Source organism: Saccopteryx leptura, chromosome 3, assembly GCF_036850995.1.
Source record: "Saccopteryx leptura isolate mSacLep1 chromosome 3, mSacLep1_pri_phased_curated, whole genome shotgun sequence".
In the NCBI taxonomy this organism is placed as follows: Eukaryota; Metazoa; Chordata; class Mammalia; order Chiroptera; family Emballonuridae; genus Saccopteryx; species Saccopteryx leptura.
Genome location: NC_089505.1, coordinates 74,383,312 through 74,405,790, shown reverse-complemented (window position 1 = coordinate 74,405,790; position 22,479 = coordinate 74,383,312). Strand labels below are relative to the sequence as shown.

Sequence of the window (22,479 nt, the reverse complement as noted above, 5' to 3'; positions counted from 1 at the left end):
CCTCCCACCCCCCACCCCCCGCGCCCGCGGCCTCACTCGGCGGACGACGCCAGTAGCTGGGACCCGCGGCCGTTCATTGGCTGCCGCGGAGGAGGGGAGGGGCGGGGAGGGAGGGGAGGGATGCGGGGAGGGATGCGGGAGGGAGGACGGTGGGCCTTGGGAATGGGGGAGGCAGGCAGGGCGAGGGTAGAAACCGAGCCGAGCGCCGATAGTGACAGGGGCGCACAGGGGGGTGAGAGACAGCCGGGGACCTGGGCGCGCCCAGACCCCGAGGCTGAGCAATCCTGAGACTCGCAGGTCTGCAGACGGAGGAGACACAGAGATGGCCTAAAAGAGACAGAGAAAAAGAGAGAGAGAGAGGAGGGGCGGAGAGCGGGACCGAGACCCCTGTTCCCGGGCTCAGAAACTCTGGGGCACTGGCCGTGGAGAGGTCAAGCAGGCAGAGGCGGAAGGAGACGGGGGCGCTCAGAGGCCTTGGGCTGAGAGATGCTGAGACCCAGACACCTTGAGCCAGACAGAAAGATAGAGGGAGAGGGACCCTGAGAGGAGAGACAGCAGGGGCAGTCCTCGGGGTCCCCTGATGAGGGCTGGGGCTCTGGCCGGGCCTGGGGCGGAGCCTGGGGTCGGGGCAGCTGGAGGAAGCGGGAGGGGGCGTCCCGGGCCGGGGTCCCCAGAGCAGCAGGCGGGCGCAGAGCGGAGCCGGGTCCTGCAGCCGCCGCGGAGCCGGGAGTCGAGCCAGCACTCCCCCCCCCACCCGCCGTGATGTCAGCGGGGCCACTCTTAAAGGGGCAGCCGCCCGCCGAGGGTCGGAGGGGGACTAGGGGCCGCGGGCACAGGGCGGGGGTACAGCAGCCGTGCCGGGGGAGATAGGGAGAGCTCCAGCATCCAACTGGACCAAGTCCCGGCAACCCAAGAGGGACGAAGAGACGCCGGGGCTCCCCAAGGGAGCTTGCGAAGCTTTGGGGTTCAATGCTCCCAAACACACAGACATAGGCACACTATTCGACCAGCCTGCCCCGTCCAGGGACTACATTTCCCATCAGCCCTGGCCGCGAGGGGCCGCACTGGGGGGGAGGGTCCGCCGCGGTATCTGCTGGGATGTGTAGTACATTTGAACTAGTCTCTCCATTCCTCCCCCCCCCCCCCCCCCCCCCCATTCACAAGTGGGTCAAGGAAAGGAGGCCCGGACTGCACGTCTGCCTGCTTCCTCAGTCGCTGATCCTTCAGCTCAAGCGTTCCGGTCGTTTAGGTTTCTGTGTCGTGGAGTCAGTCTCTTTGATCAAATCTCCAGGTGTTCCATTGGGAGGCTTGCCTTTCACCTCCCCGCTCGGGACTCACCAGGGTCCGGGTGTCAGTGTGTGTCTGTGAGCTTGTGTGATGTTTGGATGAGTATGTGCGGGCCTGTGTCTGTGCCCAGGGTTTGTCTCTCCCTGGTGCTCTCAGCGCTGCCTCCTTGGGCACGTGCGCCCTTTGGTCCTCTCTACCAGTCTGTCTCTGTGCTTCCGCTCTCACGCTGTACCTTCTCTCCCTTCGTGGCTCCCAGCACTCTCTCTCCTCGGCCGCCCCCTCCCATTCTTTGTTTGTTCCTCTGTGTGGCCATCGGCCCACCTCCGCAATCCCTTCCTTCTCCAAGCTTAGAAGAAAACATCCAAACACCTCAGCGTCAGCATCCCAAATTTATTCTCCAGCAGCTGTGGCCGGATGGCAGAGGCAAAGAGAAGAGGAGTTGGGGGATGGGGAGGGAAGTCCCCGAGAGTGGCAGGCGTGGGGCGGGGGCGGGGTTCCGAGCAGGACTGGAGCCATGCACCTGGCAGGCGGGCCGGGCGGGGTTTGGGGTGGGGGGAGTCTAGAACGAAAGCTGATTGGGAACAGTTGAGGAGAGGATCCCCTCCCCCACACACACACACACTCCAGGCGTCCCTAGAGCGCAGAGGAGGGCACTGGAGCATGGCGGCACAGCCTCCCATTTACTCCAGAATGGAATGGGGATGGGTTCGGGCCTCGGAGGTGGGGGCTTGTCCTGGAACCTGAGTTTGGAACAGCCCACCCCATGAGACTATTTCCCAGAATTACCAAGAATAATAATAATAAGAAGAGGCAGAGATGCTACCAAGATGGAGTTTAGAACCCCATGGAGTGGGGGGGTCGTGGTGATGGTTGTGGTTCCGGAACCTGGTGGAGCTGAGCCAAGAACACCAAGGTGAGTGAGAATCTGGGGCTCAGCGCAGCGAAATCTAGAGCATGGAAAGGCTCTAGAGACTGTACAGAGTTGAGAATGCCAGGAACGCCTGAGAGGGGGGCTCCTAGCACTCCAGGGGAAGGGGCTAGAATGCTGGGGAGCCGGATCTAGAATTCAAAAGGAGGCGAAGAGCGGCCGAAGCTGGCACGGCAGAGGGAGCCGTGGGGACACCTAGTGGCAGGATGTGGAAATTACATGACCGGCACAGGCGCTGGGCTGATGGGGCTGCGGACATCAGGGTGGACGAAATCAGGGTTCACGTAGGTGAAGCCTTGGAAATCAGCCTGATCGATGCTGGCCAGAACCAGGCGGTCTGGGGGGGTCAGTGCTGGTGCCGCCCGTGTGAAGAACTTATCGAAGTTCTCGCCGCTGCGGCCACACTGTGGAAAACACAGGGAGGGAAACTGTCATGTTGTTTTCTCCTTGGGGACCTTGTCTCCGTCCCCCCAAATTTATCTCCTGTCTCCTTTGGAACCCCTTCACATCTTCATGGCCTTTGTGTCCCCCTTCAGGGGTCTCTGCAGAGGAAACCCTGCCCCATCTCCTCATAGAGGTCTTGGAGCTCCTGGGTCCCCACCCCCAGGGGCTAAGGTAACCTACCGGGCGGGGTCTGAATGGAGGTGGGATCTCCAGCAGTTCCAGCCGTTCCCAGTCGATCCAGCGGAAAAAGCCATGAGCGCGGATGGTGGGTTCCCCATCAGGCCCTGAGCCCAGGCGTTTCGCCGGGTGCTTGGTCAGGAACTGTGGGGGACACAGAGAGATGGACAGACAGACAAGCCCCAGACAGGGAGGCCCAGAGAACGAGAAAGAGTGAGACAAGAACGGAGGAAGGGAGAGACACAAGCATACAGATCCAGAGACAGAATAGCAATGGGGGAGACAGGAAGTGGGAGAGAGAAAAAGGAAAAGTGAGAATAAGTGAGAATGGGGTAAGTGATATCCAGACCACAGACCCAGGGACAGAGAGGGAGCAACCAGGGTGTGGGGTGTGAGGGCAGGAGAAACCCAGAAAGAGAGCAAGGAGACCAGGAAAGAGTCAGATGAGAAGATGGAGGGGTAGAGGGAGAGAGGTAAAGAGACACATTGGAGGCCCAGAGAAAGAGGAGGATGGAGACCCAGTAGAGAAACCCAGAGAGAGGAACAAAGGCCCAATATCAAGACAGAGACTCAGAGAAAAAGGAAGGCAGAGACCCAGAAAGAGAGGAAAGGGGCAAGGAAAAAATCCCAGAGGGAAGAGAGGAAGGAAATGAGAGGGAGACAGGGGAGAGACAGAAGAAGAGAGAGAATGCAGAACCCCCCAAAAGGGGAGATTGTGATCCAGGGAGAAGAGGAAAACCAGGAGGGAGGAGAGACCAGCGAACATAGGCAATGAAGGTGATGGGGAGATGGAGCAGGGGACAGAGACCCAGGAGACAAACCCTCAGAGGAAGAGATGTGGGTCCGATACAAAGGCAGAGACTCAGAAAGATCAGAGAGAAATCCAGACAGGGACAGAGATGCCGAGTGTGTGTGTATGAGTGTGTGTGGGAGGGGAGATGAAAACAGCGGGGGGACAAAGATGCAAGAGATAGACAGACAGATCCCAAAGGACAAAGGGAAGGAAGAGACACAGAAAACCCCATCATATGTAGATGGGGGCAGAGGGGTGAGACAGAAACCCAGACAGAGAGAGAGTCAGAGAGACACAGGGACAGGAGCCAGAAGCAGAAGCATGCTGACACCTGTGGGAAACCTGCCCTAGGCTACAGTCTTTCTCCCGCATTAATTCCGTCTCCCCAGAAGAGGAGGCCAAGGCTCCCAGAGTTTGGTTGACTTGCCCAAGATCCCACGGGAGGACAAGGGGCTGAGCTGGTTCATCTGACCCACCTGGTTCTGGAGAGGCAGGCCCTGGCCCCAGCCCTTCCTGCAGTCAGCCAGGGAGTGGGGGGAGCAGAGGTGGATGGGGCAGAGGCCAGACTTGAATTGGAGGTGGCAGTAGGCAGTAAATTATTCTCATAAAAATCTCTGTGTTATATAAACTTTTCCAGCAGATGGAAGTAAAGCGACTTGAGGAGTGGGAGCCTCGTTCTAATCAATATACACAGACACAGTGCGTGGGCAGCCCTGCATGGCAGTAGTGGGATGCACAGGTTGGGAGTCTGGGAGTCAGGGCTCTCACCCCTTTGCAGATGGCCACGGCTTCCCGGGAGAGTGACTTGGGGTAAGTGACAGTTTGTTCCATGATGGCCTGAAACAGCTCCTCCTCATCCTCCCCATCAAAGGGGGGCTAAGGAAAGAGAGGGGATAAAAAGCCAGACACTAGATGGACTATCTCTCCCCAGACACATTCCACATCTTCATCCCCCACCATGAACATAAGCCCCACCCCTCTTCCTAGGAAGAAAATGTGAGCAAACCACCAGAGCTTTATGTCCCCCACCCACTTCCAGACACTTTGATTGCCTATCTCAGAAGCTTCAGCTCTCAGCACCTCTTTGCTGCTCTGTCTCTCTTTATCTACTATGTAAATCAGCAGGGTGTTAATTAGGCCATATGTCATTAAATAGAAGACAGAGAGAACTGCAGAGAAAGCTGTACCAGCATTCTGGTTGGATGAGTGGTCTCCAGTCTTCTGGGATTAGGAAGGGCAACATCAAGGCAAGGATTCTAAATGTGGGATCTAGAGAGTGTTTAGACAAGGAGGGAGCCCATGAACTTGGATGGGGAAAATGCATCTCTATTTTTTAAAATGTCTAACTGAAGATTAACATTCCCTTCAATTATGAATGTAGGCAACAAAACAGTTGTTTCACTTCAGCAGTGCTGTTGGCTTTATCAACAGAAATCACACATGCACACACACATACACACACACTCACATTAAGTTGCAGATATCTCAAAATATCGGTCATCTTTACTTTAAAATTACTGGTACTGGTAGACCTTACTATTTACTTCCTATTCCTGCAAGATAATACTATTTAGTTCATTAATAGGACTTCACATGTATGTCCACATCCCAATGTTTAATATTTAGGCAACTATATACATTTAAATTAAATTTATTTAACTGGTTAAATTAGATTCAATTAAACATTTAAAGTATTGGTGATCATCTTTGTAAATGATTGATTTCTTTTGTAATCCTATTATTTTATTTTGTGCATTTGAAAACGTTCTGCAAAGGGGTCCGTGGCACAGTGGGAAGACAATGCTTCAGGATCAAGGACAGTGTTATCTGGGCCTGAGCTTCCTCGACTCTCAGCACTTCCTTAAGAGGCTAGACCTTCCTTCCCAGGCTTTTCTTGAGATAAAGATAATCTATGCAACAGGTGGTGCCCTGTTCGGTGTTGCCTGTAGCCAAGTCAGCCTCTCCCCAGCTTCCCTTACCTGTCCTGCCAACATTTCATACAGTAGAACCCCGAAGGACCACCAGTCAACAGACTTCCCATAGGGCTGGTAGGCAATGATCTATAGGGAAGAGGGAATACAGAATGGGAGGCAAGAACTCATGCCTTGCACTTTAAGAAGCATAGGACCTGGCCCTGGTCAGTTGGCTCAGTGGTAGAGTGTCCGCCCAGAGTGTGGAAATCCCAGGTTTCATTCCAGGCCAGGGCACACAGAAGAAGCGCCCATCTACTTCTCCACCCCTCTCCTCTCTCTCTATCTCTCTCTTCCCTTCCTGCAGCCAAGGCTCCATTGGAGCAAAGTTGGCCTGGGCGCTGAGGATGGCTTCATGGCCTCTGCCTCAGGCGCTAGAATGGCTCCGGCTGCAAAGGAGAAACGCCCCGGTTGGGCAGAGCATTGCCCCCTGGTGGGCATGCCTGGTGGATCCCAGTCGGGCACATGCAGGAGTTTGACTGCCTCCCCGCTTCTAACTTCGGAAAAATAAAAAAGAAGCATAGGACTCTTCTGGCTTCACTCCCTGGGCAACCTACTCACTTTAAGGATATTCAACATAAACTCCCTTCACAGAATACCTTGGCCAGAGCTCAAGTCTTTGGGAAATCTGGGAAACAAACTTTACCTACTTAAGATATTCCTTTGGTCCCAAATGTCATACAAAGGCTATCTAAAGGCCAAGTCACAAGTGCCACCCATCTGGAATATTTAGGTAACTGGACCCTAAATACAAGACCTAAATACTGGACCCTCTGTAGAATAACAGGTGCACAGGGCTCAATTTCAGAGACCAGAGATTCTTAAATCTGGACGTGTTTTGGATGGAGCTATTTAAAAATAGATACTCCCATCCCTGAAGAATTCCAGCCTTAATAGGCCTGAGTCAGAGGCAGGACTATGTGTGTAACTTCCAAAACCTCCCCAGGTGATTCTGATTACCAGCCTGGTTTTAAAACCATTGACCTCGGTTACTCGGGCACTAGCATCGAATCATCTGGAAAAATCAAGGACAGCACCACCAATATCACTTCTCTCTCCAACAGAAAAGTCAAGACATACTCTCTATCTAAATATGCAGTCAGATAGCTAGCTCCACCCCTTTACAAAGCCAGAGCATACTCTGCCCACTTGAAATACCCAAGGGGACAGCCTCCACAGGTTTAGTGTTCTGGGGGGCGGGGAGGATGGGCCCCACCCACTCAGACTAACTGGAAATTGTCTCCACCTTCTCAGAATAATCCAGTAACAGACACCGTTCTCTTGGAATTCCTACGAGTTCTTTCAGAACGTTCGCCCACAGGTCCCGCCATCTTTGCCTATTGAAGACCCAGCTCCACCCACTACCCACTTTGAATATTCAGCGCCCAGGCCTGTCTGCGCTGAGCTTCGTTAGGACGCCCACCATTCACATAAAGACCCCAGGGTCAGATCCCCCGCGTTATAAATACTAGACAGCCAGCCACACCCACTGATTCGCTTGGAGCGCACCCAGGACTGCAGAGTTCGAGTTACCTCGGGGGCTATGTAGTCTGGTGTCCCGCAGAAGGTGCGAGTCGTGGTCCCGGGAAAGATGTTCTCCTTACACATGCCAAAGTCAGTTATTTTGATGTGTCCTTCGGCATCCAGCATCACGTTGTCCAGTTTCAGGTCCCTGGGGGTGCGGGGTGGGTGAGTAAGAATAGAGTTCAGGGCCTGACCTGTGGTGGCGCAGTGGATAAAGAGTCGACCTGAAAATGCTGAGGTCGCCGGTTTGAAACCCTGGGCTTGCCTGGTCAAGGCACATATGGGAGTTGATGCTTCCAGCTCCTCCCCCCTTCTCTTTCTGTCTCTCCCCTTTCTCTCTCTCTCTCTCTCTCTCTCTCTCTCTCTCTCTCTGTCTGTCTCTCCCTCTCCTTTCTAAAAAAAATGAATAAATAAATTAAAAAAAAAAAGAATAGAGTTCAGTGAGAGTGGGCTAGAGCCCTAAGTTCACATCCTTTCCCCTCCAGGAGCCTGATCCCTTCCATGAAAGAGTCTGGGGCTGCTCACCGATAGATGATGCCCTGATTGTGAAGGAAGAAGAGGCCGATGGCGATTTCCGCCGCGTAGAACCTGAAGGAGGGGGAGGGGAGAGGTCAATGGCAGGACCCCACCCCCGCCCACCTTCCCTCCACCCTCACCTTGGCTGAGACTCACGCTGCGTGGGGCTCCTTAAATTTGCCCAGCTGTTGAATGTGGTACATCAGGTCGCCCCCAGTGACATACTCCATCACAAAATACAGGCGATCCTGGGGAGGAGTGAGCGAGGCTGAGGTGAGGACACGCCCACCAGGAGTTCTATACTGGCCTGTGCGCCCAGAGGTCGAGGTGGGCGGAGCTGCGTCTCTAAACGGGCAGCCTACTCACCCGAGACAAATGTGAAAGGCTGGGGGGCCACCCAATCAGAAACTCAGGGCGACTGGCCACGCCCACCGGAGGCCCTGTAGATTCTAACAAGACTAACTCAGAATCTCCACCTGCCCCGTTCCCTGTTATTCCAACTGTAGGTGTTCTCGTCCCGCCCTCTCAGAACTGAAGCTTGAAGTCCACCATTCGCTGGAAATCCCAGAGATCCCAAACCTCTTCCACACACACTCCCACACATATGCAGTTCTGGCCACTTGTTAGGAACCAAAGTTGTTCAGGCCTCCCCTGCAATTGATGATGATGATGATAATAATAATATAAAAATCCAGGGGTGGGGGAAATCCCAAGAAACTGGCCACGCCCATTCAGAGCTCCGGGCAGTAGAGTCACGCCCTCTCAAACCCCTGACGCTTCAGACTTCCTGCTCCATTCACAATCTTGGGAAACCTTTCTTTCTGAGAAGTATTTCACTCAGAATGCAAGACTGACGACCTCGTGGCTCGGAGCCTAATTCTGGGCTCACCCACACAAAAGACTTTCTCCTCCACGCATTCCTTCACTCAACAATCCGTTACTCAAAAACACCCACTCAACACTCAAGACCAAGCTCGTTGGGCCCACGCCTGGCCACGCCCAGTGAGTGAGCGAAGCCCTTTGGCCAAGCCGTAAGCTCAGAATCCTGGGGCGGATGCCTGATCCACCGAGAGGGGCCAAGGAGGGCTCTGAAGCCGGCCCCCGCGTCCTCCGTCCTTACCGGGGTCTGGAAGGTGGAGTGGAGCTGGGTGAGAAAGTGGGGCCGGCCTCCCGGGCCTCGGCCCCCCAGAGCCAGCACGCGTTTCTCGACCAGGGTGCAATCCACATCGTCATCCTGGACGATCACGTCTTTTTTCAGGATCTTGATGGCGTAGAGTTCATCGGAGCCCCTACGCTCGGCCAGCATCACCTAGGGGCAGAGGCCCGAAAGTCCCAGTGTGTCTTGGGAACCCCAGGGGCGCCGGTCCCTGCCATCCCCCTTTCAGGGACACAGAGAAACAGCGTCTCAGGTCCTTCCTCTCCCTCTCCTTCTCCCGGGATCTGGTGCCCTGCCTTTGCCAACCACTCCCTCAAGAAAAGCTATCCACATCTTTGTCTCTCCTCTCCAGAGACCCGAAAGGCCCCATCCAACCGTCTTTGGGGATTCAGAAACCTAGTGTCCCTCCCCTTCTATTCCTCTGGAAAAACCAGAAATGTGACTACCCCTCCAGACACCCTTCCCTTCCTCCAGAGCCCCAGGAATCCGACCTTCCCAAAACTGCCTTTTCCTAGAACCATGAGGAAGCTGAAGTCAGAGATGTGCAGACGTCCAGGGCTTGCCCCGAAGAAACAGCGCTTGGAGTCGGTGGGACTAGGGGATGGGGAGGGGATGGGGGAGGAAGAAGGACCCATCCGCACCCGCTGTGAGAAAGGGGAGAGATCCCAAGGTAGTCAGACCCCCAGTGGGGATAACGGGGGTGCCCCTAAAAGAGACAGCATCCAAGAATAAAAAAGGTGGGGAGAGATGGAGAGAAAATAAAAATTTGTTCCCTCCCCTCCTTGGCTTAAGAAATTTCTAAGACTTTCCATAGTCAGAGGGTTTACCTAATATTTAACCCTTAGAGGGCTTACTATGCCATCAATTCTCTGGAAAACCGTGTTATCACCCCGCCCCCCATTTTAGAGTAGTGGAAATTGGCAGAGATGTTAAGTAACTTGCCCCAAGTCACAGAGGGTAATAAACAGAGCCAGAAATCAAAATCCTCCCTGGCAGGATGGTTCAGTGAATAAAGCATTGTCGCGGCCAGCTGAGGTCACGGATTCAATCCCCAGTCAGGGCACATATGAGAAGCAACCAAGCAGTGCACAATTAAATGAAACAGCTAAGTGGAACAATGAGCTGATGCTTCTCTCTCTTTCTCCCTTCCCTTACACTCGTTCTCTCTCTCTCTCCCTTCTGCCCTTCTCTCTTTCTCCCTTCCTCTCTCTCTTTCTCTCTCAAATCAATCAGGGAAAAATCAAAATCAATTAAAGCCAGATTGTTTGTGTCTCCCTGCTTTCTGTTTCTCTACCATCACCCAGTATGTGGCTTGGAACATGAGAGGTACCAGCGAGAGGGTGTTGAATGGTCGATGATCCCAGGAGATGGGTGCTGAATGCAATTCACATTGCTCAACCTTCATTCAGAGCAGGCCCAGAATCTGAACATCATTACCACCCCTGTGTTCCTGGGCCAGCTGCTCCCACCTGTGCCATCACGATAGCCTTCCTCCTCCCACCTTTGCCTTCCACCATCTAGTCTCTACACAGAGGCAGTCATCTCGTTCAAATTGAAATAATCTCAGGTCACCTCTGATGTTCTCCCATCTCACTTGATTTGAAAGCCCAAATCCTTCCAACGAATGACTAGCACCCCCTCAACCTTCCTTCTGTGACTTTGTCTGTTTCCCATCTTCCCAGACTGTCCTCCTTGCTGTGCAGCAGACATTGTTGGCCTGTCCCTACCTCAGGACCTTTGCATGTGCTGTTGCCTCTGCCTGGAAGGCCAGTCTCTGCTCTCCTCATGGCTCACTCTCTCACTTCCTTACACCTTTGCCACACAGTAGCTTCTCTGCCTACTGCATTTAAAATCACGAAGCCTTCTCCAAGGGCACTCTCTACCCTCCTTAATGTTTACTGTTCTCCATATTGCTCGTTGCTTTCTAACATAATATCATTTGCTTAATTTTATTTGTCTTTCTCAATGTTAAGCCTCATGGGGGCAGGAGTTTTTTTCTCTCTTGTTTACTGCTTTATCCCCAGTGACTAGGACCCTGCATGCCCTTGACTACCAAGGGGTTCAACAAAATGTTATATGAGAGAATAAATGAGGGAGAAAGCATTCCTTTCTCTGTCTTGGAAACCTGGTGTCCCTCTCCTTTTCCCGGGGAACACTGCATGTCCCCCAGGACTCAACTCTCTGGGAAGCTTTCTCTGATTCTCCCAGGCAGTGCCAGGTCCTTCTGGGACCTCCCTAGTGCCCAAAGCTGTCCATTATCTAATATATTCCTTCTGGCAGTGAATTTCTCTATCTGTAAATTTCTTACACTGAACCATGAGATTCCAGGCAATGGCCTGATTGTATTCCCAGAACAGGGCTGGGCTTATGTAAAATAGGTGTTCAGTAAGTGAGTAAATAAATGCATGGAGGAGAGAGAGGATATCGGTTTATAGTAATCAACTGATGGAAAAACTCAAGGACCAAGTCTAATGGCACCTCCTCAGGGAAGCCCTCCCTGACTGCCACTCCCCCACCCCCCAGCTCCTCTATGCTCTTTTAATGCCCTGGGCTCCGAGTTAGCACATAATCTTGAGACTTAAGCATCATATCTGTGACTTGTCCCTACTTTGGAGACTTGCCTGAGAGTCAGATCCACCTAGGATTACTCAGCAAGCATAACCCTGCCCCCTAAGTATGTGCTCGGTCCATGTGTGTGGAAATGAAGACAGATATTAGGGGAGAGAGATGCAGATCCCAGAAATGAAACTCTCCATTCCCCGTCTCAGCGCCACTTACCTCATACAGTTCCAGGGGGTAGTTACAGGCCTGAAAGGGGGAGGAAGCCAGAGTCAGAGGCCCAGAAAGGAAGGAGATTGCCCTGGAGCAGGGGGTGGGAGCCCCTAAACTCCCAAGCCACAGCGACGAATAGGAACTCCAATTCCCATCAGACCAGGAGGCAGAAATCCCCTAGAAAAGCCCATGAAGGAGCCCCAGGGTCTTCTGGGAATTGTAGTCTCAGGACAGTGGGCTGCCAGCGGTGACACTTGGAAAAGGCCAGCTCTGAACTGAAGGGGTGCTGGGCTGGACTTTCTGTGGGGAAGCCAGAGTCCGGGTACCTCAAACTTCTGGAGGAGGCTGCAGTTGTCAGCATCAGCCACCGGCACATTGTAATATTCGCCCTCCTCCTGGTTCAGTAACTTGTACCTGACATACAGACGGAGACCAGAGCGGGCAGGAAGGGAGAGACCCGCGGGAGAGGAGGAGACATTGGAAGAGGGAAATAGACACAGAGAGACAGACAGAAATGGAGAGGACGAGTGAGATCAGGAGAGAGGTAGACAGGGGAAGAGGGAAAGGTGTTGGCCCGGAGGAGGAGAACCCACACAGACGGAGGTGGAGATACTGGGCCGCCCGCCCCGTCCTGGCCCTCACCAGCCATCCACGGGAGCCTTGAGCAGCTCTGACACCCCGAAGGACATGGCGCCCATGAAGTCGTTGCGGGAGGTCCGGTCCCAGTCCCACACCTCCACGCTGAGCCTGCGCTCCACGTCCCCAGGCTTCAAGTTGCTGTGGGAAGGGTGGGGCAGGGTGAGGGGCCCAGCCGCGGGCTTGCGCACTCTTCATCCCTGCTGCCGAAGGAGGAGGCTAACCTCGCAAGGCAGGCCGGGGTCTCTTTCCTGCTCTGGGAAATGTCTTCCCACCTGCGGGCCTCACTTTGGGCTTCCCTCTCCCAACACCAGGGCCCTAAATAAACCTAGAGAGCTCTCTCTCCATCTCTCTCCCTCTCTCCCTTTTGGCCTCTTTCCATCCCTGCCTCGGGGTCTTTCTTTCCAGATCTCTGCTCTACTCTGAGTCTCTTTCCCTCTTTCTGTCAGTTGGCTTCTCTCTCTTTCCCTGCACCATGCCCACCCCTCACAGCACCACCCTTTCATTCTGTCTGTGTCTCGCTCTGAGTCTCTCTCTTCCTCTCTCCTACCCTCTCTCCCTCATCTTTGCCTCACTCTAAACTGGTGGGCTTTGATGGAGATTAAATATACAGGTGTCTGTCTCTCAGCTTCTGTATCTCCATCCCTGTCCCCCAATCACTCCATCCCCTTTTCTCACCTTCCTTTGGGGGGGGGGTGTCCCTCTATACTAACCCCTTCCACCAGGTGCTCTCTGGGGGGATTCTTGTGAGCCACTAGGACCCTCAGATCATTCTCTGTCAGCCATCACAACCTCCCCTACACCCGAGGCTCACAACACAAAAGTCTCGTTCCACACAGGATTCAGAGTGGCCTTCACTGTTCGGGTCTTCTGCTTTGTCAAGTTCCGAGGGTCTGGAATGAGCTTCAGTTTCACATAGGGGTCAGAAAGACCATTGGGGTCCATTGGGATGAGGTTACGGGCCTCACCGACTGAGTGGGAAAGTGAAGAAGGGTAGATCAGGTTAGACACCCAGGAAGAGCCCCCCCACCGCACCACCAGTCAGCATCAAGACTTTCAAGCCCTCAACCATCTTTGTAATGACTCAAGTCTTTGATGTCTTACTTCTCCAGTACCCAGAAGATAGGGCACAAAGCCCTGTAACCCGGAAATTAGACCCTCCTCCATTAGGACCCAGGAGTCAGGACCTGGCCATATCCACAGGTCTTCTCTCACCCCACCCTCTCAAAGACCTTGACAGCTCGAGTGGCCATAAAAAGGGGCAGAGCACTGGCCAGTTGGCTCAGCGGTAGAGCATCAGCCCGGCGTGTGGAAGTCCCAGGTTCGATTCCCAGTCAAGGCACACAGGAGAAGTGCCCATCTGCTTCTCCACCCTTCCCCCTCTCCTCTCTCTCTATCTCTCTCTTCCCTTCCTGCTAGCCAAGGCTCTATTGGAGCAAAGTTGGCTTGAGCACTGAGGATGGCTCCATGGCCCCTGCCTCAGGCACTAGAATGGCTCCGGCCACAATGGAGCAATGGCCTAGATGGGCAGAGCATTGCCCCCTGGTGGGCATGCTGAGTGGATCCCAGTCAGACACATGCGGGACTCTGTCTGACTGCCTCCCCTCTTCTAACTTCGGAAAAATACAAAAAAGGGGGGGCTGAGCCCTGGCCAGGTAGCTCAGTTAATTAGAGCATTGTCCCAATATGCCAAGGTTATAGACTCGATACCCAGTCAGGGGACATAAAAGAATCAACCAATGAATGCATAAATAAGTGGAACAACAAATTAAGGTTTCTTTCTCTGTCTCCCCACTACCTCTCTCTAAAAAAAAATTTTAAGGGGGGACTAACAGGTGCCCATCAGTAGATGAATGGATAAAAAAGCTGTGGTACATTTACACAATAGAATAGTACACAGCCACAAAAAAGAAGGAATTTCTACCTTTTGCGACAGCATGAATGGATCTGTACAGCATTATGCTAAGTGAAATAAGCCAGTTGGAGAACGACAAGTACCATGTGATCTCACTTATATGTGGAATCTAATGAATAAAATGAATTAACAAGCAAAATAGAGACAGACTCATACACAGAGAGCAGGCAGGCCTGGGTCAGAGAAGGAGCGATAGAGCCAAAAACAAAAAGATGAAAAGAAAAAGAAAAACTCATGGACACAGACAACAGTGTGGTGATTTCCGGAGGGGTGGGAGGTGGAGGAGGGTAAAGGCAGGGATAAGTGGTGATAGACAAGGACTTAACTTAGGGGGGATGAACACACAATACAGTGTGCAGAGGTGTGTTGTTGCGGAGTTGGGCTCCTGAAAACTGAATAACTATGTTAATCAGTGTCACCCCAGCAAATTCAATTCCTTAAAATTTGTTTAAATGTAAAAAACATTAAGTAGAATGAATAAACAAAAAAGAGAGGGCTGAAATTTGCAAGAGGCATGGCTGGAGACAGGGCCACCAGCTAGAGGGGACTAGGCCAGGTGGTGCTAGCCTCCCAAGGCTGGGTCCGGACTGTGGGCGTGGCCTTCGAGGGTGAGGGGGCGGGGCCTCACCCGTGATGTGGATCTCATCCGCAGTTGGAGCGCGGATTTCCAGCTGTAGGCGCCCCCTGCGCTCCGTGTGATCCACGCCGCACAGAGAGGGCACGCTGCGCACACAGCGCCGATGCACGTTCATCTCGCAGCCTGAAGGGGGGGGGGGAACAAAAGCAGGGAGAGCGCTTCAGGCCTCGTCCGGGACCCCAGACTCCACACAACACCTCCCCACCACCACCACCACCACCACCACCACCGTATTTCCCGAAAGCCAGACACTGCGCTTTGGAAAGGGGCCCCAGAAGCTCCGAGTTCTGTCTTGAGCAGCGAGCGAGCGCAGACTCACAGGAGCACTTCATGCCCTGGTGCACCAGCCCGTAGAGGAGGGAGCCGCAGTGGTCACAGAAGGTAGGGCTGCTGTAGCTGTGCAGGCGGAACTTGTGCTTGTTCCGGGGGTCCTGCGGGCACAGAGGGGGCGGTCAGAGGGGGCAGCAAAGGCGTCTAGAAGCCAGCAAGAGCAGCCCTTTGAACTCTTCCTCCTTCCGCCTGGCTCTCCCACTCCTGCGGGTACTCCCAACTTCACTCCTTCATTCTACAGCATTTCTGGAGTATCTACTGGGTATACCAGGCACGGTGCTGGGTGTCGGGACCCGGCGGTGAAACGAAACAAATAAAAACTCCTGTCCACGTGGCATTTGCTTTCTAGTGGAGGGAGGCAGAACGTAAACATGATAAATTATATTGTATGACAGATGGTCATAGGTTCTCTGGGGGAAATGAAACAGGGAAGGGGACTGTCAAAAGTAGGGAGACTGAAATTTGAAATAGTGATAAATCAGAAGGTATCACAGGCCCTGGCCTGGTAGCTAAGTGGTTAGAGCGTATTTCAGATATGCCAAGGTTGCAGGTTTGATCCCCAGTTAGGACACATCCAAGAATCAACCAATGAATGCATAGATAAGAACAACAAATTGATCTCTCTCTCTCTCTCTCTCTCTCTCTCTCTCTCTCTCCTTTGCTAACTCTCTAAAATCAATCAATAAATAATTTCAAGTCCCATAACCCCTACAGCCCCACCTCACACAAGTCGTTCTTTGAGGAATTGTGGGCCACCATGAACCCTAGATCAGTGGTCAGCAACTGTGGCTCATGAGCCACATGCGGTTCTTTGGCCCCTTGAGTGTAGGTGCAAAGACCAGCTTAGGAGTACCCTAATTAAGTTAATAACAATGTACCTACCAATATAGTTTTAAAAATTTGGCTCTCAAAAGAAATTTCAATTGTTGTACTGTTGATATTTGGCTCTGTTGACTAATGAGTTTGCCGACCACTGCCCTAGATCATTCAATGTCAGCCTTTGTCTTTGCCCACTGAAGATCTGTTTTCTTGAGCTCTTGGTAGGATAGGGAATCTGACCTGTCAGTTATAGGGCCCCAGGCATCCTAAATGAAAGATTAAGTGTAAAGCACACAGCAGGGCCTAGCAAGTTAAATGTGCTCAGTACTGTTACTCTTAACCACTGTGGTTATTATTAGTGATGTTATGGCAATCCTCACATAGCCCTGGGTTTCAATAAGAGCTAGACCATTTCCTAGCTATGTGATTTGGGGCAAGTTTATGCCCAATTTTGAGATTTAGCCTCCTTCTCTGCCCGGTGGAAAGACACAATCTATATATTGAAGCAATGTTGCCTGGAGTCCAATTAAGCATGAATTTAGGACACTGGTAAAGCACTCTCCCTCCATTCCTAGCAAGGTCTGAGTCTAAAATCATTTGATATTTACCTTTTACGAAGTATGCTCTGCAAGAGTTATCTGATGGTGAAAATTCAGGACACTCCTGGACTTTTATTTATTTGGCAGTTAAGAGGGGATGCTACTTTGAATAATATTTGGGTGGTGGGTGGGTGTTGGCAGCTGCCATGATCTCTTCCAAAGCTCTGGGTTTCTAAAGATGTTCAGCGGATCCTGAATCAAAGGATTCCTGCTGACCGAATGAGATAGTCTGTGTGAAAGCCCACAGCTGGGTGCCAGGAACACAGACACTCCATGGATAGAAGCTGTGATTATTCTCAAAGTGAGAGCCACTTATCAAAAAGGTGACAGAGCTGGGGCTGTCCAATTAAGATAGATCAGGGTCCACATTTTTACTCTGCTTACTAACCAGCTGTGTGGGCTCTTCCAATCCCTACCAGAGACCCCAGGCTTCCTTCCTATAAAATGGTGGAGGGGAGAGGTCAGGAGCCCTCCTGGCAAGGGTTCTAAGTGAAGTCACACTTGTGAAGCCCTTAACACTTTTTAAGCCCTTGATCCGTGTTACTTATGTGGTCAGAAGCACTAAGAAGAATAAGAAAAGCTAGACTGATGTAGAGGAAAGACCCTCTTCACTATTCACCTCTGTTTTGTCATCGATAACCATAATAATTTTAACAATGATGATAATTAATAGATTGTCTCTTGTCATGTCTCATTGTCTCTCTGTCAGGCACAGCCCCAAATAGTTGACTCATTTAGTTCTCAAAACAGTCCTAGAAGGTGGGCATGATGACCCCCTTCATTTCAAAGGTGATGAACTCAGGAGACGCAGAAAGGCAAGTTATCTTTCACAAGGTCACGGAATCAACATGTGGTAGAGTTGGGATTCCAGCCCACGTGTTCTGACTTGGGAGCCTCTGCTCAGAACAGGACAGGACTGGTACCTAACCTGATAGGCTGCAGTGCAGATTCAGTCCTATACTGTATTCACAATACCTTAGCAGTGTGTGTGGTGAACAGCAGATAAACCAGAAGTAGCGTTGGCAGTGAAGGTGGGAAGGCAGGCAGCTTATCAGTAACATCTACAGGTCCTGGTAGACAGTGCTGCTCAATCTATGTGTTCTATGAAGTCACATCTTCTATTGAAACATCCATTTTCTGCACCTGACTGGCTGGCAAAATTGCTCATAGACTTCTGTATGCGTGCCTCTCTTTCTCCATCTACTATTTACAAAACCATCTCCATCCTTGCATCAAACCCTGGGTTAGACTCTTAACCTACCTGATTTCATTGAACTGTTAAAACAAGTCTGAGAGCCTGACCAGGCAGTGGCGCAGTGGGTAGAACATTGAACTGTGACACTGAGGACCCAGGTTTGAAACCCTGAGGTCCCCAGTTTGAGCATGGACTCATTCGGCTTGAGCGCAGGGTTGCTGGCCTTCGCATGGGATCATTGACATGAACCCATGGTCACTGGCTTGAAGCCCAAGGTTGCTGGCTTGAAGCCCAAGGTCTCTGGCTTGAGCCCAAGGTCACTGGCTTGAGCAAGGGGTCACTAACTCAGCTGGAGCCTCCCAGTCAAGGCACATATGAGAAAGCAATCAATGATCAACTAAAGTGCTGCAATTGTTGCTTCTCATTTCTCTCCCTTCCTGTCTGTCTGTCTGTCCCTATCTGTGTCTCTCTTTGTCTCTCTAGCTTAAAAAACCAATAACAACAACAACAAAAAAACAACCAAAAAATCAACAACAAAAAACAAGCCTGAGATGTCTACATTTATGTTGTCCCATGTGGCAGTCACTAATTGCATGTTAGTGGGCTGTTTAAGTTTAAATCAATCCAAATTAAATGGAATTTAGCTGTTCCTCCCTCAGTTACAATAGTCCCTTTCAATAGTGCTCACTGGCAGTGTGGCAGTGGCTTCAGCATGGGACACGTGGACATAGGACATTTCCATTGCTGCAGAAAGCTCTGGTGGTCAACACTATGCTGTCAGCCCCGCCTTATAAGGGAGGCGAAGGGTCAGGGAACTGAAGCACAGAGAATGAGCCCCACAGCCAGATGGAATTTGAAGGAGGGATCAGGAATGGGCTCGTTTTGTTAGCCCATGATGTGGGAGGAGGGGAGGAAAGAGAAATTGTAGGTATCTGTGTATGTACTCATAAAAAACTGCATATGCACACATGTGTACAAAAGTGGATCTATATATGCAGGTGTGTGTGTGTGCACATGTGATGTGTATGTGCGCACATAGGAATTTATATATGGAAGCGGGTGTGTACATGGGGATCTGTATATGCACATACGTGTTCACATGGGGCATCTGTGTATGCATGTGTGTGTGCACATGGGGATTTGTATATGCAGGTGGGTGTGCACATGTGGATCTATATATGCAGCTGTGTGCACACATGGGGTCTGTGTATGCATGTGTATGTGCACATGGGAATCTGTATGGTTGTGTGTATGCACATGGGATCTGTGTATGCACATGTGTGTATTTGTGTATGTTTCAGGATCTCTCTGGTCACCGCTTCCTCAGAACCTCAGCTGTTTTTTCTACCCGCCATTTTCTATTCTATTCTCTCTCTGGATATCTGCCCCTCTTTCTCTGAGTGTCTCTGTCCCTGTCTGTCTCTCACAGTCTCACTGAGTCCCCTTTCCCTTCTTCTTGTATGTTGCTGTCTCTGTTCCATTCATCTTTTTTCTTTCTCTCCTTTTCTCTTTTTTGCCTCAGTCTCTCTATCTGGCTTTCTATCTTTGTCTGCATCTTTAAGATTCGCTCTCTTCTTATCTCAGGATCTCCGTACCTGCATCAACATTTTTCTCCTTGTTACTCAGCTCTCTGGTTCACAGTCTAACTCCTCCGGTGCCAGTCTTTGGTCCCTTCATCCCTGCCTTCTCTCTGTCCCCCACCTGTGTCCCCAGCCTGTCTCAGTCCCCTTTGATTCCCCCTTTCCAGGCCAAGGGCAGGGAATCTGGGCCAGACTAGCTCCCCCTATCTCTCCAGCCCCGCTCCCCTCCCAGCCTTAAAAATAGCAGGAGAAATTGGGACGGACGCCTAGGGGGTGAGGGCGGGGACACGGCCTGAGGAGGAACAACCAGGTGTATGGACACTCACATCCGTCTGGGGGCCCTTCCCAGCGCCTGGACACTCGAAGGTCACAAATTCGTGGCATCGTCGATGAACCACAAAGCTGCAGACTGAAGGTGAGAATCATAGAGACACAGAGACAGACAGAGACCCCCAACGGACAGAAAACCAGAAAGAGAGACCCCGACAGAAAGAAAACCAGAGAGAGGAACCCTGATATGAAGTTCGACTGAGAGTACATCAAAGGAGAGGCTTCACATGCGGAGAGAGAGAGACAGAAACCGGGAGATGGACACTCAAGAGAAGTGCCCAAAGACAGAGCCGGAAAGAGAAAATAGGTTTCCCACCGACGGCCATGGGCCACAGACAGAGATAAGAAAGCGAGAAGGAGAGAGGCAGGTAGAGAGGAAAGAGAGAGAGCACACAGGGCTGTCCTCGGACAGAACGGAGAGCAGTAACTTGGGCAGAAGTGAGTCCGGGGACGCGGCTGCCGGCCGCCCCCCTCCCTGACTCACTCTGTTCTCAGCGTAGCAGCTGGTGCTTTAGGACTCGCCCCCCCACCGTCCCCCATAACTGCCGGCCCCACCCGGCCTCCACCCGCCCATTGGTGACCCCACCCGGCCTGCCCCTGCCTAGGACGGTCGATGTTGTCGTGGTAACGGCAGCCCGGGGGGTGGGGCTCTGACTTGGCATCTTCAGCCCCCCCCTTCAGCTCCCCCTTTCCAAATCTCCCTGTTCCCATGGCAACAGATTCTCCAAATATCTGTCCCCACCTGGAGCTGGCCAAGGGAGGGGCCCCCAGCACCACCTCCGCGGTGGCCCCACCATCAGAGCTGCCTCCCCACCACAGACTGTGTCTCTGCCACACCCCCCGCCCCGGGCTCCCCCGCGCCTCTCTGGGGACCAGAGAACACGTGTGTCAAGCAGCCTCAGATCTGGGGCCCCAGCCTCCACCCTCCTGAGGGTCCCAGGAGTCCAGCTCCCCAGCTCTTACCTTGACATTGCAGGCCCTGTTTTCCAATCCCCCTGCAAGAGTCAAGGATCTGAGGTCAGCGCAGGAAAGGGTAACAGGGAACTGGAGCCCCTCACGTCTGTGAGCTAATGGTAGCCTCTGACATGGTGGCCTCTGACCCTCCTCCCGCAGGAGCCAGGAGTCTACGCCCCAGCCGCCTTCTCTTTCTAGGACCCAGAATTCTGGCCCCCAACCCCTCCTCCCTCAGACCCAGGAGTCCGGGACCCTCAACCCCTCCTCCCTCAGACCCAGGAGTCCGGGACCCTCAACCCCTCCTCCCTCAGACCCAGGAGTCCGGGCCACCAGCCCCTCCTCCCTCAGACCCAGGAGTCCAGGACCCTCAACCCCTCCTCCCTCAGACCCAGGAGTCCGGGACCCTCAACCCCTCCTCCCTCAGACCCAGGAGTCCGGGCCCCCAGCCCCTCCTCCCTCAGACCCAGGAGTCCAGGACCCTCAACCCCTCCTCCCTCAGACCCAGGAGTCCGGGACCCTCAACCCCTCCTCCCTCAGACCCAGGAGTCCGGGACCCTCAACCCCTCCTCCCTCAGACCCAGGAGTCCGGGACCCTCAACCCCTCCTCCCTCAGACCCAGGAGTCCGGGCTCTCAGACCCCCTTCCACCCTAGGACAAGGAGCCAGGGCTGCAGCCCCCTTTTCTTATTACTCCGGGATGTGGGTGACAGGGCTCTCTGCCCGGTAACCCCCATTCCTCAGGGCCCTAGCCCCCTTCCCTCACCAGATGAAGTCGGTGCAGTGGCTGCAGAACGTTGGCTGCTTGAAGAAGCGAGCGGTGAACTTGTGGCTCTTGACTTCGTGGACCACCTTCTGCCTCAAAGCCCCCTTTCTGCAAAACAGGGGCCGGGGGCCCCCCTCTGAATCGCCTCCGCCGGGGCCCAGGCCTGCCATGGCCCCCGGAACGTCGCAGGGACCGGGATCCTGCCTTTCTGGGGGAGCAGGTGGAAGGGCGAGGAGCCGGAGACTCGGGAAAGCGGAGGAGCCCCGGGGAGATCCCGAGGAGTGGAGGAGAGGGGTGAGGCACCTCCGGGAGCGGGAGCAAGAGTGTGGGGCAGGGAGCGCCCCCCCCCCGGGCGCGCCCAGGGGGAGACAGCGAGTTGGGCTTAGAGCCTAGGGCAGGGGCGCGAGCAGCCGGAGGCACGGGCGGCGGTGGTGGGAGCTCCGGCTCCGGCACCTGCTGAAATGTGGGAGCCCCGGGTGGGGGAAGGCGTTGCCATGACGACCAAGGGGCGGGGTTTCGGCTTAAAGGCGTCCCCCTCCCTGAACACGGGACAAATGTCCAAATATTCTTCCCCCATCATTCTCCCCCTTCACGTGCGCACCCTCCACCCCGCCCCGGGGCTGACTAGAGGGCGGGGGCATCCTGGGAGTTGTGCCCTCCCCCACCCTAATCTGTCGCTTGGCCCGTGTTCCGTCCCCATGCGGGTCCCTCGGTGGCTCCTTGTAGCCCACTGCTACTCCTCTTATATCTCTGTGTCTCTGGTTGTGTCACTCTGTTTCAGTCCACAAACTTTGCATTCGGTGCTGGGATCCAGTGGAGAACAGGGAAGCTTGGTGTCTCACTTTCTCTGACACCACGCGAGTCTTGACTTCTCTCTCAGGGAAAAGGTCTCTAAGACTGTCTATGTCTCTGTCTCTTTCTGAGGGTTGTTCCCCTCCTTGGATTCCTGGGCGCGCAAGCTCTCTGTTTCTTTCTGAGAGGGTCGGTTTTTCTTTCCCTGTCTCTGAGAATGTCCATTTCTCTGTTCTCTCCCATCTGTGTCTCTCACACATCCTGTGACCCTCTCTGGGTTTTGGTCTCACGACCCTTCTCTAGGCGCTGATGCCCCCCCCCCCCGCGCTCTTTCTCGTTCTGGAGGTCTCTCCTTACATCTTT

At 53.2% G+C, this 22,479-nt stretch overlaps 1 protein-coding gene across 1 annotated transcript; it reads right to left on the bottom strand.

The window, feature by feature from the left end:
* Positions 1 to 1,716: 1,716 nt before the first annotated feature.
* On the bottom strand, positions 1,717 to 21,760 carry PRKCG (protein kinase C gamma). Its single transcript, XM_066374184.1, has 18 exons — positions 21,325 to 21,760; positions 20,572 to 20,603; positions 19,605 to 19,687; positions 15,075 to 15,186; positions 14,747 to 14,878; positions 13,018 to 13,174; positions 12,210 to 12,344; positions 11,894 to 11,981; positions 11,574 to 11,603; positions 9,287 to 9,439; positions 8,760 to 8,948; positions 7,796 to 7,887; positions 7,649 to 7,711; positions 7,133 to 7,271; positions 5,609 to 5,689; positions 4,398 to 4,505; positions 2,840 to 2,980; positions 1,717 to 2,619 (listed from the first exon to the last, which is right to left on the bottom strand). The coding sequence occupies exons 1-18, from the start codon at positions 21,492 to 21,494 to the stop codon at positions 2,431 to 2,433; spliced, it is 2,094 nt and encodes a 697-aa protein (XP_066230281.1). The 5' UTR covers positions 21,495 to 21,760; the 3' UTR covers positions 1,717 to 2,430.
* Between the last annotated feature and the right edge of the window lie 719 nt (positions 21,761 to 22,479).